The sequence below is a fragment of the Aspergillus flavus genome, chromosome 1, assembly GCF_009017415.1.
Source record: "Aspergillus flavus chromosome 1, complete sequence".
Lineage (NCBI taxonomy): Eukaryota > Fungi > Ascomycota > Eurotiomycetes > Eurotiales > Aspergillaceae > Aspergillus > Aspergillus flavus.
The window spans coordinates 1,251,674-1,269,207 of NC_092406.1; the positions used below are offsets into that span (position 1 = coordinate 1,251,674).

The following is a 17,534-nucleotide window of genomic DNA, read 5'->3' on the forward strand; positions in this document are numbered from 1 at the left end:
ATTTTCACAACGATTACTTGCTTAACGTATCGGAGGATATTGAGCTTTATGGCCCTGGACTACACAAGTGACAGCGCGCGTGGGCGTGTCATCAAGTCCAGTAATGCCCATCATTGAAATGGTCGTTATACGGAACGAATAAGCCTCTATAATTGCATGAACTGATTCTTCAACTCTAGTACAGCAGGATTGTAACGTCACAAGGGTCTGTAGAGAGCTTTGGCTCGAACGGGCTACATAAACTTCAGTAGTCCAGTCTAGGAACTGCTCCGACAACGTCTATTTTCATTGTTGACAAGCGACAGGGCCGGGAGATAAGTATCGGGCTAATCTCTGGCTCAATAGTTCTCGGATACTCCTGGCTCAGTAGTAATGAGTGTAATAGGCATAAGTAACTCTTCTACGTTTTATTAGTTCGCCTAGGCATTACATAAATCTGGAATATCTTGAATTCCCCCGTAGTCAAGTAGATATGATAAGAAGTTCCCCAACTGTGGGCAAAGAAGGCCATTCCGGGAAACGATCCACTGCCAACCCCACATTTTTCTTAGTTCGGCGGCCTGGGGTAATCTCTGGGGGAACGATTGAAGACGGACTCATAGATTGGTTTGAAAAGCGTGGTATAGATGTAGACATGGAGTCCATTTCTTTTTGCATTTCCAGTGAGATGTAAGTAGCTTGTAGTTTGTTGCGGTTTCCTATCGTTAAGAGAAATGGACAGCTTAACAGTAGTGAAATGATAGTATCAGCTCATATCTAAACTCCAGAATCTTTCGGATATGAAGGTGGTTCTGCCGCTAGGGTCGTGAAAAGGGTCCAGACAAAGTAAGAAAAGACAAAAAAGATTAAAAATAAATAAAAATAAAAGAAAAAGAGGAAGAGAGAGAGAATGGAAGAACCAATCGTCTCCAATTAGACAGATCTAAGCGATATCGAAGCCCCGTCAAAGACTACGGTAAGTGTGTGTCTAATGAAATATAAGAACTCCATAGCATGGAGTAGCCATTTTGACATCAAAGACGTCCTGCGCCGAATGCGCGAGCTCTGCTCCATGATAGATCTATGATGAGGTAAGACGCCGAGTGCCTGACCCTTGAGGGTTCAACGGGAAAAGGAATTTTGGATACGACAGGGCCAAAATAGAACTTCGAAGAAACTTTTTTGTGACATTCTCGAGTGAAATCAGTATATCTTGACGCGCTATGCCTGTTGTCCAAGGCGAAAGAGCATTGTACATCACATAGACATATCTAGTATGACCGAGAGTCCAATCTGGCACGCTAGGGTACCACTACTATGGTAACCATGTGCTAAGAAATACAGTGATGTCTCGTGATTAGGGGTCCATTGGCGTATCCATCGTGCCATCTGGAATTGCTTGGTAGGCAACATTATCTTACCAGCAACCGTTGTGTTTTGGCCCGCGGGGAAACGCCGAGAATCGTACCAGAAATTGCTAGTCTTGCCTTGGCCAAGAGAACCAAACCCGAATACTACCTTAGCAGGGATCATTAGTTCCTGCGGAATACGAAGCCACTGAATCTTACTCCGGGGTATTGCCTCGAGCTAGTCTAGGCCACACAATGCCTTCACTTGGGAGGAGGGAAAGACTCATCCAGAACTTCCATTACTTCTGTATGGTACGGTTCACCAGTTAACAATCGCTCTATTCCCACATGTACCACTCTTTTGACATTTACGGTCTCCGCTCCTTGCCTCGGGTGTAGCTCTGACGTATAACATTTCTTGGCCGAGGGAAAAAGAAGAAATAAGAAATCAGAAAGAAAGGGAAAGAAAAGCAAGGGAAAAAAAGGCTATGGTAGCCTCTCTATATTACCACCAGTCCAGATCGTCTGATCATCATCACCATATAGCACCGCACCATGTCAGATATTGTGAGCCATCTCGATGGCATTTCTGGTGACCTTGCGGGCACTCGATACGGGCTGAAAGCAACCCTTGTCTTTTTCATCTCCATCTCCATCTACAATGTCATTGAGCTGGTAATCCTTGTGCTGTCGACATTCCGTCGCTGGACAGGTCTATATTTCTGGAGTTTGCTACTTTCGGGCTGCTTGGGGGTAGTTCCATACTCTCTCGGCTTCATGCTGAAGTTCTTCACACATTCCAGTTCTTTCTTGTCTGTTACGTTGCTTACTGTCGGCTGGTGGACGATGGTGACGGGCCAATCTTTTGTCCTCTATTCACGGCTACATCTTGTCATCCGTGATGAGTACATACTTCGCCGTGTGCTGTGCATGATTATAGCAAATGTCTTTCTTTTGCATATCCCTACCTCCGTCTTGACATATGGTTCCAACGTTCCTGATCGATCACCTTTATTCGTCAAAGGATATAACATCATGGAAAAAATCCAGATGACCGGATTCACCCTTCAAGAAGTGATAATCTCAGGGCTTTATATTTGGGAAACGACGAAACTGCTTCGGTTAGGTTCAAGCCGACAAAACCGAAGAATAATGCACCAGTTAGTCGGAATCAATGTTGCCATTCTGGTAATGGACTTAGCCCTTCTTGGGTTGGAGTATGCCAACTTCTACGCTATTCAGATCACGCTCAAAGGAGTCATATATAGCATCAAACTTAAGTTGGAGTTTGCCGTGCTCGGGAAATTGGTCGATATGGTTCATGGGCACAGGCGTCCGGGTGCCTTGGGAAATGACTTACAGTTATATTCCCTACAGTATGAATCTAGTCCGGCTGCACCGGCGTCATCGTCTGGTCTGCTGGATACTATAAACTTCTCGCGCATTGTTCAAGATGGGACAAAACGAGCCCACATATTACAGAACGATAGTTGTCCGGATAAGAAATTTACAATGAAGGTGTCGGATTTGGTTAAACGACGCCCTCCTGAGGGAATTATCTAGATTTATATTATACGTCATTTCAATTTGTTCATACCCATTATGACTTTCGTCTACTACAGCCCGCATGGACTGAAGCACTTGCAGCTACAAGAGTTCAACCGCTCGAGAAGCAGCTGTTTCGTATGCTTGGTCTCAATATTACAAAGGACATAACACCAATGCAATCTAAGCCTCATCCAGCACCGTCACTCAAACCAGCATCGTCGCCTTCAACCCAGCCGAATTCTTCGTCGGAATCTTCATCCTGGCTATCCGCAATCTCATCGACTTTGCGTTTCCGTTGGCTAGCTGATAGGCTCGTTTCAATTGGCACTTGAGGCAGGATTAGTGGTGGTGGGGTCTTGTCTATCCCTCGTAGACCGCCCTATTCATTAATGTGAGTCATCTGCGAGTGCTGTACGAGAAATATTCAAGCCTACCGTCTCAATCTTGAATGGTACGATATTCTCGTCCAATCTCAAAGATAAAGTTTTCCCTGCTCTCTTCATTACCTCCGCGAAATGAACACCCTTGGAATCCCCCTCATCCTCAGGCAGAAAGTCCCGAAAGATGGCAATTCTCACATGGACACTGTTCTCCCATGTTCCGCCCGCGAGAACCGGACACAGAGTTGCCCGCGGCTGGCCTCTGATTCGGGTATGCGTCTGGTTGACTAGAAGTATAGCTAAGCCATGTGTAGCTGCTAGTTTCACGAGTTGGTTGCCAAGGTCGCTTGTGACATTCCATTTGCGGTTCATGAGCCATTGGATCTGCATCTTGTCCGTGATTCCTGACTGGGGTAGACGGGATTTGAACTCAGATGGATTGGGAAAATATGATGGAAACAACCCTGATACAGAGTCGATAACGAGAAGCTTCGCATCTGCTGGGGGGAAGCCCTTGGGTGGGCGGATGAGGAGGGCTAGTAGATGTGGTAATGACCTTGCATGGAAGTAGATCAAATTCTTGATAGGGTCTTCTGGTAGATCAGAAGATGTGGCATCAGGGGACTTCTTTAGCATGCTTGCTAGGCGCACTTTCGGGAGTGGGGATCCCGTATCTAGGAATGTTAGAGCCAATTCTCAGTGGAGTTTGGTTTCGTACCGATCCATATCACTTTATCCCCATTCCGGAGAGCCGATGTGGCAACGCTCAGACTACAGGTATATTGTTAGATTAAAAGCAACGTGCGACAGGTAGAGATGGGACCCTACGCCAGCGATGTTTTCCCAGCGCCAGGGGGGCCGTACACTTCTGTGACATGTCCACATGGTATTCCATTGGAGTTTATGTCACAGGTACGTCCCAGTACATCCGCGGAAGGCGGACGGATCGCCTCATCTAATTGAGGAATACCCGTTGATATAGCGCCAGAGGAAGACGCGGCAGACGCGTGCAGAGACTGTGACGCAGGAAAAGAGATAACGCGTTCTGCACGTATCATTAACTTATCAATCTTTCCCGAACTGATTTACAAGAACTTACGAGGCTCCTGAGTGGAAAGACCGAGGTAATCCTGCTGGTTCATGGTGACAGCGAACGCGAACCCGGCGCGTCAGGCCTGTCGGGATCAAATGGTGTTAGTTGCGCGCTTCGGAACACTAGAATACTGTCGACCTCTCATTTTGGTGTCGCAGTATGCTCCAGCTTCGCTGTGGTGATCCTGAGTCTAGCAACTGCTGACGGCGGTGGTTGATGACTGCGAGGTTTACTGGGGCATTAATGAGGAATTGCCGATTCAGACTAGCACACGCCGGAGTTAATTAAATGTGTTCAAATCTAATCTCCGAAGATCATGATCTTTTTTCCCTCGGCATCTGATGTACGGGCTTTATTCTTGTCCAACATAGTTAACTTTAAAGCTTATCGTAAACTTATATACTTTCTTTATGTGAAAAACGAAAGATATACGAGTTGTCCTTCTACATCGCAGACTCCATGCTTCAATGCTGAATTACATTGAACCCATACTCGGCTTCAACACCGTGCGCCACTATGCTATCATTGCTATGAGCACAATATCATCTCTAGCCATTGTCTGGCTCCCTCTCATCCCCATAGCCATATTCCTAATCTCTCATAAATACCGGCAATGCACAAACCCCCGTCCCAAAGGGTGTCGCAAGCTAGGTCTACTAGGCCCCAAAACCAACCTTCACGACGAATACGATCCAAAGTACAGCCAAGGTGTGCCTGAGAAGCACACAGACCCAGAGGACAAGCCCTCATGGCGGATAAAAGCGCTCTTCGCATACCCGATCAAAAGCTGCGCCGGCGTCGAGCTAGACACAGCCGACGTCGTCCCAACAGGCTTCACCTATGACCGCCAATTCTGCTTCGCCGAATACATCACCCCAAAAACCAGCACCAACGGATCCCAACAAGCCCACTGGACAACAAGGACACTCCGCGACGGCTCGCTCTGCAGAATGGCTCTCATCAGACCCGAGATCTGGGTCCCCGACCCCACAGCTGAGGACTACTCCCCGGAGCTCCAGGAAGTGCAATCCCAAGGCGTCCTGGTAATCCACTACCCGCGAGTCACGGCCGGTATCCTCTCACTCCCAGTGAAACTGGGAGTGATGCTAGGCCTCCTCTCGAAGGAACTATCCTTCCGTGTCCCCTTCTCTCCTCCCCCAGAAAATACGAATCCTAAGTCAACGTACCCATTAACCCCCATCAAAATCTGGAAAGACACCCCCCTAGCCCACGACTATGGCTGCCACCTCCCACCCTCACTGCACCGTTTCCTGGACCCTGACCGTACCCGCGGCCCCCTGACCCTCTTCAGGACAAATTCATCTCACCACAGAGAAATCTTCCGGAACGCGCCCCGCAAGGAAGACTTAGGTTTCCAACCAGTAACGGGCTTCGCAGACGCCTACCCCATCCATCTCCTCAATATAGCTAGCGTGCAAGATATAGCCGGTAAATGCAAAATGGACATCCCCGAGCTAAGTATCCGTCGCTTTCGGGCGAATATCATCGTCCAGGGTCCGGGGGCTTATGAAGAGGATCATTGGAAACGGGTGAGGATTTTTGGCCCGAAAACTGAGTCTGGGTCTGAGGGTGTGGAGGTCTACACTGCTTGTCGGACTATTCGGTGTAAGTTGCCGAATGTGGATCCTGATACTGGGATTCGGCATCCTGTAGAGCCGGATCGGGCGTTGAAGAGGTGGAGGAGGATTGATCGGGGGGATTTGACTAATGCTGCGTTGGGGATGCAGGTTGTTCCGGCTGTTAGAGGTATGTCTTTTTTTTTGTTTTTCCTTTGGGTTTTGTTGTGAGTTTGAGGCTGATTTTTGTAGAGTTTAGGGTTTGTGTTGGGGATGGCATTGAGGTGCTGGAGACTGGGGAGCATTGTTATATTAAGATGTTGAAGCCTGGGGAGAAGGTGGAGGGGGTTTAGGTTTGTGTTTCTCTTGTACTTCTCTTGTCTAAATGTGTATGTCAGACTGGGTGGTTCTGGTTGGGGGTGGGTTGTCTATACACTCTTTTGTTCTGTGCTATTAACTGGATGATATCATTTACTATGTATGTATATATTTACGATTGAAAACTAGTTTGGAAGTGGGATGGAAGTAGAATTGTATGTGATTTAAGTGACTATGTGTGAATTCAATAGGGTATCCTTTCAGACCCTCTCAAGGGTCGTTATATACTAGCAGAAAAACAAAACCATTATTATACAATAGCCGGACCAGCCTCGGCAGTCTTGAAGTGCGAGGACTCCGAAGTGCCCTTCGTCTCTTCACTCTCACTCCGGACCTCACTACCCCTGGCATCCACGATGGCCGCCTCTTCCTCTGGGTCTTCCGGGATAAGAAGGTTGAGGATCAGCCCCAACACTGCGGTAACTGCGAAACCGTTGGTCATAACGAGCGTCACAGCATCCAGTAGCCCCTGCAGGGCGTGGTTATCACCGCTGTAAGTAAAGAAATAGTCGAACCAGTCCGGCACCAACGTGGCAGCCATACCAATGGCGAAAGAAGCCGTGAGGATGAAACGGTTGCGACGCGTGAACGGGATGGAGGAAATAATACGGATACCGGAGACAGCGACGGACGAGAAGAGGAATGTGGTCATACCGCCGAGGACAGAGCTAGGGATTGCGACAAGCGCGGCAGCGAACTTGGCGAAGATGCCCATGATCACGAGGAAGAAGCAGCAGCAGTATCCGGCCTTGCGGTTTGCGCATTTGGTCAGAGCGATGACACCGTTGTTTTGGGCGAACACGGACATGGGCGTGATGGTACATAGGCCGGCGAGGAGACAGGTGAGACCGTTGCCGAGGACACCGCCTCTAATGCGCGAATCGAAGTCGGGCCCCTGCACTTCTACTTGGGAAACGTCGCATGTGGCTGTGATGTCGCCGATTGATTCCATCATGATCACGATGTAGACGGCTAGTAAGGGGAGGATGAGCGGTGCGTATATCGTTAGAGGGAATGTCCGGACCCAGATGAAGGAAACTACTGGGGCTGCATCAATGGTTGAGCGGTCGAAGTAGCCACATGCTCCCGCCACAATGCATCCAACTAGCAGACCAACGACGACGGCGCAAGATTTCATGATAGGGGAGCCAAATCTTTCGCACAGAATAATGGTCACGAAGACCAGGAATCCGAGACCGATAAACTCCGCACTACCCCAAGGAAGAGCGTGCGGTGCATCTGCGCTGGGGCATAGGGCACGGGCGGAGGGGTCGCTGCCACAGCTGCCTGAGCCTCCTGCCCAATCTTTCATACCGGTCTCAAGGAGGGATGCTCCGATCAGGAGGACAGTTGGTCCAGTAACCAGGGGTGGGAAGACGCGTTTCAAAACCTTGCTGCTTATGAATGAAAGGCCGATCTGGAGTAAAGAGCATAGACAGGAGGTACCGAGGAGAGCTCCATAGCCCGCCGGACAAGGTAGACGGTTGCCCTGGGCATCAACGGGACAGTATCCGGACGAATACATCTGAGTGAAAGTTCCCGACGCTACAGTAATAATCGAGAACGAGGTACCCACAACTGAGATCAGACCCGTGCCGATCGAGTAAGGCGTTTTATAGATACGAAAGCGGAGCATCTGAAGGGCGGACAGTAACCCGGATACGATCAGGGAGGTCGACACGAGGTATTGGTAGTCATCCTCTCCAAGGTTGGCTCCGGAAGAACCACCCAGGAGAATTGGGGGCGAGATAACTGAACAACTTAGTATTACACCTCCCGTTATAATAGGACGATATGCCAACCTCCAGCCAACATTGCTAGGGAATGTTGTAAGCCCAAAATAAGAGCCAGCACGACCGGTACTCGATCATCCAGTCCGAAAAACGGTGCCGTTCGCCTCGTTTGCTGCATAAAAGGGATGTTGGGTGTGAAAAGGTATGCATAATCGTAGTCTCCTATTAAGCCATCCCTGTGGACGAATCGATTAGATTCATGTTGAAGTTACATAGGGTATCTGACAGTAACAATGTACCTCGTGGTGAAGGTTTTGACAATCCGACGGGCTTTATCGGCCCAAGTTCGCTTGGGACGAAGGTCAGGACCAATCTGATCTGGTCCATCCATGTTGGAGGTCTTTAGAAATGCTTCGCGGTTGAAAAATTTATCTTCTCTCTCAAAGGGAAACACGTTAATGGTCGCGCTGGAGGCAAGTATCCGCAAATAGATAGGGTTCGCTTCCGTATGGAGAGAAGGTTTCGTGAACCAGGGTATGATTGATGATTGAAACTTGATATCCCGAATGAAGATCGCGGGGAAACACGAGTTTTATGTTTCCCAGAGCTCTCGAGGGACCTGATAGTGAGATGTAGAGAAGAGCATCTCTAGGGAAGCGCGATCAGATTTTCCAAATTTCCGGGGGCGAAAGCGATACGGATTATCGATAAGTGACGACGAGTGCGTCAATCAATCGAATAATTTAATAAATAAAGTTGGTTATCTATCAAGGATAACTCTAATTCGGGGGGGTTAGTCCCTTGGCGCCCTTCGCTTACAAGGGAGAACTCGGAAGAGACCTCGTGGTGGACGCGAGTCATTCCGGCAAAGAGAGTTCCAATGTGGAATACTCGTTGCCACAAAGTAGATCCTGTTCAACGATTAGTATATGGGTTGACAACTAAATTATCAGCAAAGTTCTATAGTAAATGAAACAATGATTACATTGAATAACATTGTCCTAAACAGCCAACAATTACAGAGTACATCCATCTCTTGATCAGTTAGCCCCGTACTGAACACTGTCTTACGCATCAATCAGCTTCAGCCACTATGCCACCAGCTTTCTCTTCCCTACCAATCCCCTTTCCCCCTTTTTACAAACAAAAACATTAAAAGTTAGAGCAACAAAAACCGAATGAGTAACCGCCGCATAAGCCCGTTGACTATGATTGGCTCTAACTAATACAAATCCGCCAGAACACCAATCCGTGACAGTGCAGTCAGTTTCTCGAAACACTATCCCAAGAATTTGGCCCGTGCGTATCCTTGGCTTCCCCAGTGGAGCCGAGATAAGGACAACCTCTTGAACCATTCTGAGAACGCGAAGCCCAGCCTGCTTATCAGTGACCATAACGGGCACCGCCGAATTCCTCTAAAATCCGGGGGAGCTGATAGCAGACAGCCGAGCTGGTCACGATCGATATGTCGACCTGGAATTGACATCATCCCTTTGTTACAAGGGCTTGGGGCTTGGGGCTTGGGTTGACTGATGTACACTGACTGATGTTCTCACTGAGAAAGGGCGCGGATGACTACGCAGGGGGCACCTTGCCAGATTAGGCGATTACGGGCCATTTTTGGACGGTTACATCGGTTTTGGATCAAGTGGGGAAATTAGCCGTCTTTCTTGAGGAGAGAAATGCTGCTAAATAGTAGTTATCGAGTGTGTGACTGTGAGGTTTGACTAAGGGATATCCATACTACATAGTCTAGAATAACGGTGGTTAGTGCTGGCACCCGTCCCCATATTATTGTGGAGTATATACTATACTCCAGAGTACATTCGTAGGTGGCCATCAAGTGTACCTTAATTGAAGGAACGCAGTGTGCCGCTGCAGGAACCTCGACGTCTAGTATGAGACACTAACGTATGGATACATTGGGAATATCAGTGACTGTTATCTCCCAGATATACCATCTGCGATCTTGGTAACGATCTGATATGTCACCATAGAAACTACCTTAAGTGTCGGGTAGACAAAGTCTCATCCAAAGGAATGGATAGCCACAGTAGAATAGTGCAAGCCCTACAAGGCGATCCATAGCCGTGCGGTTCTGCGGGGGCTAGACGGCTCTGGAATATTCAATGAGTGAATATAGTGAAGATGCAAAACGTGTTAATAAAAACATGCACTATACATAGCAAACAATGACCGGAACATTTTAGATTTATCCTTGACCACAGAACATCTGCATTTAGTATTGGCGACACAACTCGTCTTCAACAACTTTCAGGCATCCTGACTGCCGGACAGTTGTCCGGAAGTTAGTTTACGAAGGCGTGGTGCATAGAAAGATCGCGGGACAAAGGAATCAAAGTTTTCGTTGAAGCAACAGGTCCGTCGCCACCACGAAGTGGCAAGAACACCTCCATAGGGCTGCACCGTATATTCGGGTTATGTATATACTCTAACTGGATAACATGCTGGGGTCTCCGCGTCCCCAGTTAAGTTGTTTCAATTGTAATTACTGTCGTCTTACTACCCTAAATTACTGTGAGGGTGAATTCCTTCCGGTGGCTGCTGTGACTCTGACAACTTAAGCGTTCAGATATTGTAATCGCAGTTCGGGAAGGCTTCTAGTATGCGGAGAATGCAGCCGTTGATGCGAGGTGAGATTCAAAGTTTAGCTGTCGTTCTTTGGACGGAACCAATCAGACACGTCCTAGACCTTACCGCCTGCAAAAATGTGAAAATTGTTGGGGATTCAACAGATGGCGAATAGGTAGCGATTGGCCCAAAACAGCCGGACTAACCCGAAACAGCAGAGCCTGGCCGACGTTCGCCATCGAATCACAGGCGGCCCAACAAGCTTACTGGTAGGACAATTGGATAGTCGGCCTCGTCCCTGGTGTCCTTACATAGACATCAGCAATGCTGGAGGTTCGACTTGTTGAACACTGAATGCATTCGTGGACCTCGGAATCTTATGATCAATTGATTTACCTGTGAGGTGTGAATGATAAAAGAAGCCTGTCAGACCACTCTTTTCCTGGTTCTTCCATCTTTCCGGTTGATCGCTCAGCATAGCATCATTATTGCCGGCCTAACCTCGCATTTCCTGTCTTCCCCAACCGCCATCCACCGGTGGAACCCCTTGGGGTGTGCAAGTAAAGAGCTCCCGAATTTTTTTACTCATTCGCCTTCTCTTCTTTCGCCTCTTACCGGAGCTTCCCCACCCTTTTTTATTTCCATCACTTTTTCTTCCTCGGTTCTCTTGCCTCCGTTTAAATAGTCTTCCTCTTCTCTCCACCTCACCACCGTAACTCTTTCACCTATCAAGAGGGTATCCGTCACCGTCGACAGTCTCCTCGTCTTGGTTCGGGCATATCCGAGGTCTTCGAGAAGACGAAAAACACCGACATCATGTCTGCAAAGACGGCAGACGCTACCCAGCCTCGTGCTGGCGACATCAAGAAGGTTCACATTGCCGACACTGCCATCACACGGAGCAACTGGCATAAGCATGTCAACTGGCTGAACGTGTTCCTTATTATCGGCATTCCTATGTATGGATGTGTCCAGGCTCTCTGGGTGCCTCTGCAGCTCAAGACTGCTATCTGGGCCGTCATCTACTACTTCTTCACCGGACTGGGTATCACCGCAGGTAGGTTTTGCCCCAATCCACAGGGATAGCCATTCAGGATACAGCGAGCTAACAAGTGCTCGACACAGGATACCATCGTCTGTGGGCTCACTGCTCCTATTCCGCTCGCCTTCCCCTCCGTATCTGGCTCGCTGCTGTTGGCGGTGGTGCCGTGGAAGGTTCTATCCGCTGGTGGGCTCGTGACCACCGTGCTCACCACCGTTATACCGATACCGAGAAGGATCCCTACTCAGTCCGCAAGGGTCTGCTCTACTCCCACCTTGGCTGGATGGTGATGAAGCAGAACCCCAAGCGTATTGGCCGTACTGATATCTCCGATCTTAACGAAGACCCCGTCGTTGTGTGGCAACACCGGAACTACCTCAAGGTCGTCTTCACCATGGGTCTGTTTGTGCCTATGCTCGTGGCCGGTCTGGGCTGGGGTGACTGGTGGGGCGGTTTCGTCTATGCTGGTATCCTCCGTATCTTCTTCGTCCAGCAGGCAACTTTCTGCGTCAACTCCTTGGCTCACTGGCTTGGTGACCAGCCATTTGATGACCGCAACTCTCCTCGTGACCACGTCATTACTGCCCTCGTCACCCTCGGTGAAGGTTACCACAACTTCCACCACGAATTCCCCTCCGACTACCGTAATGCTATCGAATGGCACCAGTATGATCCCACCAAGTGGAGCATCTGGATCTGGAAGCAGCTTGGCCTCGCCTATGATCTCAAGCAATTCCGTGCCAACGAGATCGAGAAGGGCCGTGTTCAGCAGCTCCAGAAGAAGATCGACCAGAAGCGTGCCAAGTTAGACTGGGGTGTCCCTCTCGACCAGCTTCCCGTTATGGAGTGGGACGACTACGTCGAGCAGGCCAAGAATGGCCGTGGTCTTATTGCCATTGCCGGTGTTGTCCACGATGTGACTGACTTCATCAAGGACCACCCCGGTGGCAAGGCTATGATCAACTCTGGTATCGGCAAGGATGCCACCGCTATGTTCAACGGAGGTGTCTACTATCACTCCAACGCTGCGCACAACCTGCTGTCGACCATGCGGGTTGGAGTCATCCGCGGTGGCTGTGAAGTCGAGATCTGGAAGCGCTCCCAGAAAGAGAGCACCGATTACGTCCGTGACAGCAGCGGTCAGCGGGTCATCCGCGCTGGTGAACAGGTTACGAAGATTCCGGAACCTATCCCCACTGCTGATGCAGCATGAAGTCGCTATTTATTCACTTTCCTGTGATGTATGATTGTCTTGATATTGCATTCTTTTTCTCCACGGGTCATGTCTTTATTTAGCACCTTGGGCGTTCATTATACGACAATTAATTGTTTGGGGTTCGGAGTTGGGTTTCGGTTTAGCAGCAAGATGACGGGAGACTTGATTGAGTCGAGTTTTATTCGCATCCTTTATAAAAGCGACAGGGTCAGAACATACTTATTTGTTCAATGAAAATAGATGACGATATCCACCTGACAGATTGTGCACATACCGTAGATCTCAGTAGACCGGCCTTCTATTGTATCAATCACCTTGGACAACGAACCACTTTTCTTAAGTCGAAGTTCGATTTTGCGGTGGGTGGGAAAGTCACCTGGCATCGCACCAGCTCCACAGTTTACTAGCTTGCCGTTAGCGCGGGTCCAACTCCAGTGACCAAGTAAATACAACCATAGACTGCAGGTCACCATCATCTCTGCATCACCACTGCAAAGCCACGTATCTTCTGCTTGAACAAATTATTCTTACCCCACCTCTCCAATTTCTACCCCCACCATTCCCGCCCTTCGCTCCTTTTTTCTACACGCCCTCGTCCTGCTTGTGGGCGTTCTTCTCATCACCGTGGCTCCTCCGCTCCGCCTCTCGTCCCCCACTTTCAGACTCTCCTCAGTATTGGGCCAACTCCGTGGCTCACGACTGACCACATCTACAGTATCCCCTACGGCACTGACGAACCTCCGTAAATCCCTCACCACCGCGAGCATGGCTCCAGAACACTACCGCCGCCCACCTCAGGCCCCGCCGGTCTTCACAGCAACCGCTCAGTCGATCGTTGACGATGCCAAACGCCTCATTGAGGCATCCCGCAAGGTCCAGGATGAGGTTGTCGCCAATGTGAAGCCTGAGACGGCCACATTCGATTCAGTGCTCAAGCCGCTGGCCCATGACGAGAACACCATGGCGCTGGAAGCCCACATCCTCAGCTTCTACCAGGCAGTCTCGACCGAACAGCAGTTGCGCGATGCTTCGTCCAAGGCCGAGGCAGAGCTGGACGAATTCTTCATCGAAACAGTCATGCGTGAGGATGTCTTCAAGCTTGTGGATGCCGTGCTGAACAAGAACGAAACCCTTGACCCCGAGTCGCGTCGCCTCTTAGAGAAGGAGCACAAGAGTTACATTCGCAATGGGTTGGGTCTCCCCGCTGGCCCGAAGCGGGACCGCTTCAAGGAGATCAAGAAGCGTCTGAGTCAGATCAGCATTGAGTTCCAGAAGAACTTGAATGAAGAGAACGAGGGTCTCTGGTTTACCCCCGAAGAACTGGACGGTGTGCCGGAGGATGTCCTGTCTGGTTTGAAGAAGGGTGAGGGAGAGAACGCGGGCAAGCTCTGGCTGACCTTCAAGTATCCGGATCTTTTCCCAACTATGAAATATGCCAAGAACCCCGAAACTCGCAAGAAGGTGATGATCCAGAACGAGAACAAGTGCAACCAGAACGTACCTCTCTTCCGGGAGGCCATTGTCCTGCGCGACGAGGCTGCTCGGCTTTTGGGATACCCTAACCATGCAGCATTCCGCATTGAGGATAAGATGGCCAAGACACCAGAGACGGTTGACACCTTCTTGGGAGATCTGCGGAGTCGCCTGACAGCTGGTGGCCAGAAGGAGATCAAGAGTCTGTTGGAGTTGAAGAAGAACGATATTGAAGCTCGTGGCGAGACCTTTGACGGCAAATACTATCTGTGGGACCACCGGTTCTACGATCGTTTGATGCTGGAGAAGAACTACTCGCTGGACCAGCAGCAGATCGCTGAATACTTCCCTCTCCAAACTACCATTGAGGGCATGTTGAAGATCTTCGAGGAGTTGTTCGGATTGGTGTTCGTAGAGATCATCGGTGATGATCGGGCTAAGGTAGCTCCCTCCGGTAAGGGAAGTGACATTGTCTGGCATGAGGATGTGCAGATTTTCAGCGTCTGGAACGATGAGGGCGAGGGTAGCGGATTTGTCGGCTATCTCTATCTGGACCTTTTCCCTCGGAGCGGCAAATACGGCCACGCGGCCAACTTCAACCTCCAGCCCGGTTTCATCGACAAGGACGGCAAGCGCCGGTACCCCGCCACCGCGCTTGTGTGCAACTTCACTAAGCCGACACCGAAGAAACCCAGTCTGCTTAAGCACGACGAGGTGGTGACATTGTTCCATGAGCTGGGCCATGGTATTCATGACCTCGTGGCCAAGACCATTTACTCTCGGTTCCACGGAACTAACACCGTGCGTGACTTCGTCGAGGCCCCCAGTCAGATGCTGGAGAACTGGTGCTGGACCCCATCGCAGCTCAAGTCGCTCAGCAAGCACTACTCGACGCTGTCACCCGAATATTTCGCCGCGTGGAAGGAACAGGCCGGCGACAAGCCCGAGCCGGCCGAGCAGATCCCCGACGAGGTGATTGCGAACCTGATCCGGACGAAGCATGTCAACGACGCACTGTTCAACCTGCGCCAGCTGCACTTCGGTATCTTCGACATGACCGTGCACGAGCCCAAGAGCCACGAAGACATTGAGAAGCTGCCGATCTCGGCCACCTACAACCAGCTGCGCAAGCAGATTACCCAGATGGACGGACCGGAGATCTTGGGCCTGGGCGACGAATGGGGACACGGCGAGGCGACCTTTGGACACTTGATCGGTGGTTATGATGCCGGTTACTACGGATACCTGAGGTACGCTTGCTCTATTCTTTCTCGTGGTATTAACCTTCTTGCTAATAATGTAACAGCTCCCAAGTTTACTCCACCGATATGTTCTACACCGTCTTCAAGGCTGACCCAATGAACCCGACCGCCGGCCGACGCTACCGTCACCAGGTTCTGGAGAAGGGAGGCAGCCAGGATGAGATGACGAGCTTGACGGAATTCTTGGGCCGCGAGCCCAAGACTGATGCATTCTACAAGGATATGGGCTTGGCCTAGGATTAATATTTATACCTACCGATATATAAATGATTCAGTGAATATAATCAAGTTCGAATGAAGAAGAAATGATCTGGAGACGCTTGGAGAATCAAGTAGATCTCTGAATAGATAGATAGTACGGAGTAAGTACAAATTGTAGCTGTGTCGCGCCGATCAATCTTATCGATAAGGCCCACCAAAAGCTCTTCTTCAGCTTCCACCGACACCTTCATCGCAACACTACAATCACCTTTAACGAACACGACAACCAATTCACTCGCTCAATCAAAACGAACCCACATCAATCAAACCGAAACAAGCTCCAGCCAGAAATATCAACACCACAACCACCAAAAAGAACCCAAAAATGTCCACCCCGGACCCCCAATTACAACCTGAAGACCAATCCCTCCAACAAGAACAACCAACAATACAAAACCGACTCCCAGTCCACACCCACCACTGCCGCTTCTGCAACCACCTCCTCCTCGCAACAACCCGCGACATCCCCTCCCTCCCACGCCGCAAAGACCCCGCCAAAGACAAAGCCATCATCTGCCCCCTCCCAACATCAAATACCTCCGAGGACACCGACTCCTCTAACCTACAGGAACACTACACCATCCTCCTTTCGACAACGATACCGGATCGCAAGGCGACGCTCGTGCGGCGCGAGGACGGCTTCGAGAAGAGATTGTTTCTGCGGTGTGGACGGTGTCGGGTTGTGGTGGGGTATTTCTTGGACCGGGTGCTTTTTCCGATGACTTCTGTTGCTGCTTCTGCTTCCGGGGGTGATGGGGAGGGCGAGGAGGACGAGAGGAAGGAGAAGGTCGTTTATTTGCTCCCGGGGGCGTTGATGGAGACGGGGGTCATGGGGGATGAGGGGAGGTTGAAGGGGGTTGATGATGAGTGGAGGGAGTGGAGGGTGGAGGTTTAGTGTGTATCGATACTTCTTGTATATTGGTTAATGAATGGATGTGTATACTTTATTTGTGGGTGTTGCTTTGGTGGATTTGTGGTGCATGGAGTGTGGTTAGTATTGATTACATTGTGGACATTGTCATGCGTGAGGTTTCTCGTAGATGTAGCACTGAGAATGCTGGTTGTCCTTTGTATAGACTAATTGGGTTATACGTGCATCATCTTTAGGGCCTTTTACATAGTCAATGTAGTAATGCTGGTATATAGTTCCAATAACCCTAATTGTTCTATGACTTTTTGGAAATCTTCATCTACTTTGCCCTCTTATCATCAAGAATACCATCACTACAACCAATACTCCAGATCAATATCACAATGCCATAGACAATATTCTAGTAGCAAATGATCTACTGCGCTCAATGTCACCTCGCCAGTCTAGCCTATTATCATAGGTACACCAGAGAACTATGCTTAACACCTAGATTATCAGGCAGAAACAACACCCAATAAACTAACAGGTCTATACAACACAACCTCGTAGAAGATGACCAAGACCAACAACTCCTTTCCCTGGATTGCGTATACCAGAAGGATAACCTAAGCCTCTATAATCTCTCCAAATCGAAAGCACTGCACATAGACCCCTACAGAAAATGATCAGAATATTAAACCAAGAACTAATATTAGATAGATACAGCCCAGCACTGCCACATTTTAGATGCAAGGAGGTCGAACCTGCACTGCACTTTTAGATCCCTGGAGAGGATAGTCA

General features: G+C 49.5%; 7 protein-coding genes across 7 annotated transcripts; 5 read left to right on the forward strand and 2 right to left on the reverse strand.

Moving 5' to 3' along the window:
• Positions 1 to 1,883: 1,883 nt before the first annotated feature.
• Positions 1,884 to 2,891, forward strand: F9C07_2227337 (uncharacterized protein; the record flags this gene model as incomplete). Its single annotated transcript, XM_041284318.1, has 1 exon — positions 1,884 to 2,891. One exon carries the CDS (start codon positions 1,884 to 1,886, stop codon positions 2,889 to 2,891), a length of 1,008 nt encoding a protein of 335 aa, XP_041141415.1.
• An 86-nt stretch (positions 2,892 to 2,977) lies between these two features.
• F9C07_1017612 (P-loop containing nucleoside triphosphate hydrolase protein) lies at positions 2,978 to 4,607 on the reverse strand. Its single transcript, XM_041288845.2, has 5 exons — positions 4,356 to 4,607; positions 4,085 to 4,301; positions 3,975 to 4,027; positions 3,311 to 3,930; positions 2,978 to 3,255 (listed from the first exon to the last, which is right to left on the reverse strand). The coding sequence occupies exons 1-5, from the start codon at positions 4,396 to 4,398 to the stop codon at positions 3,064 to 3,066; spliced, it is 1,125 nt and encodes a 374-aa protein (XP_041141414.1). The 5' UTR covers positions 4,399 to 4,607; the 3' UTR covers positions 2,978 to 3,063.
• Positions 4,608 to 4,816: 209 nt separating this feature from the next.
• On the forward strand, positions 4,817 to 6,279 carry F9C07_2227339 (MOSC domain protein; the record flags this gene model as incomplete). Its single annotated transcript, XM_041288834.2, has 2 exons — positions 4,817 to 6,116; positions 6,179 to 6,279. The coding sequence occupies 2 exons, from the start codon at positions 4,817 to 4,819 to the stop codon at positions 6,277 to 6,279; spliced, it is 1,401 nt and encodes a 466-aa protein (XP_041141413.2).
• Positions 6,280 to 6,427: 148 nt separating this feature from the next.
• On the reverse strand, positions 6,428 to 8,796 carry F9C07_1017610 (xanthine/uracil permease). Its single transcript, XM_041288844.2, has 3 exons — positions 8,337 to 8,796; positions 8,107 to 8,273; positions 6,428 to 8,056 (listed from the first exon to the last, which is right to left on the reverse strand). Exons 1-3 carry the CDS (start codon positions 8,426 to 8,428, stop codon positions 6,555 to 6,557), a joined length of 1,761 nt encoding a protein of 586 aa, XP_041141412.1. The 5' UTR covers positions 8,429 to 8,796; the 3' UTR covers positions 6,428 to 6,554.
• A 2,649-nt stretch (positions 8,797 to 11,445) lies between these two features.
• On the forward strand, positions 11,446 to 12,884 carry F9C07_470 (fatty acid desaturase; the record flags this gene model as incomplete). Its single annotated transcript, XM_041288833.1, has 2 exons — positions 11,446 to 11,686; positions 11,755 to 12,884. The coding sequence occupies 2 exons, from the start codon at positions 11,446 to 11,448 to the stop codon at positions 12,882 to 12,884; spliced, it is 1,371 nt and encodes a 456-aa protein (XP_041141411.1).
• Positions 12,885 to 13,652: 768 nt separating this feature from the next.
• F9C07_471 (thimet oligopeptidase) lies at positions 13,653 to 15,859 on the forward strand (the record flags this gene model as incomplete). The annotated part of the gene is made up of 2 exons (XM_041288832.1): positions 13,653 to 15,610; positions 15,667 to 15,859. The coding sequence occupies 2 exons, from the start codon at positions 13,653 to 13,655 to the stop codon at positions 15,857 to 15,859; spliced, it is 2,151 nt and encodes a 716-aa protein (XP_041141410.1).
• A 349-nt stretch (positions 15,860 to 16,208) lies between these two features.
• Positions 16,209 to 16,778, forward strand: F9C07_472 (uncharacterized protein; the record flags this gene model as incomplete). Its single annotated transcript, XM_041284317.1, has 1 exon — positions 16,209 to 16,778. One exon carries the CDS (start codon positions 16,209 to 16,211, stop codon positions 16,776 to 16,778), a length of 570 nt encoding a protein of 189 aa, XP_041141409.1.
• Between the last annotated feature and the right edge of the window lie 756 nt (positions 16,779 to 17,534).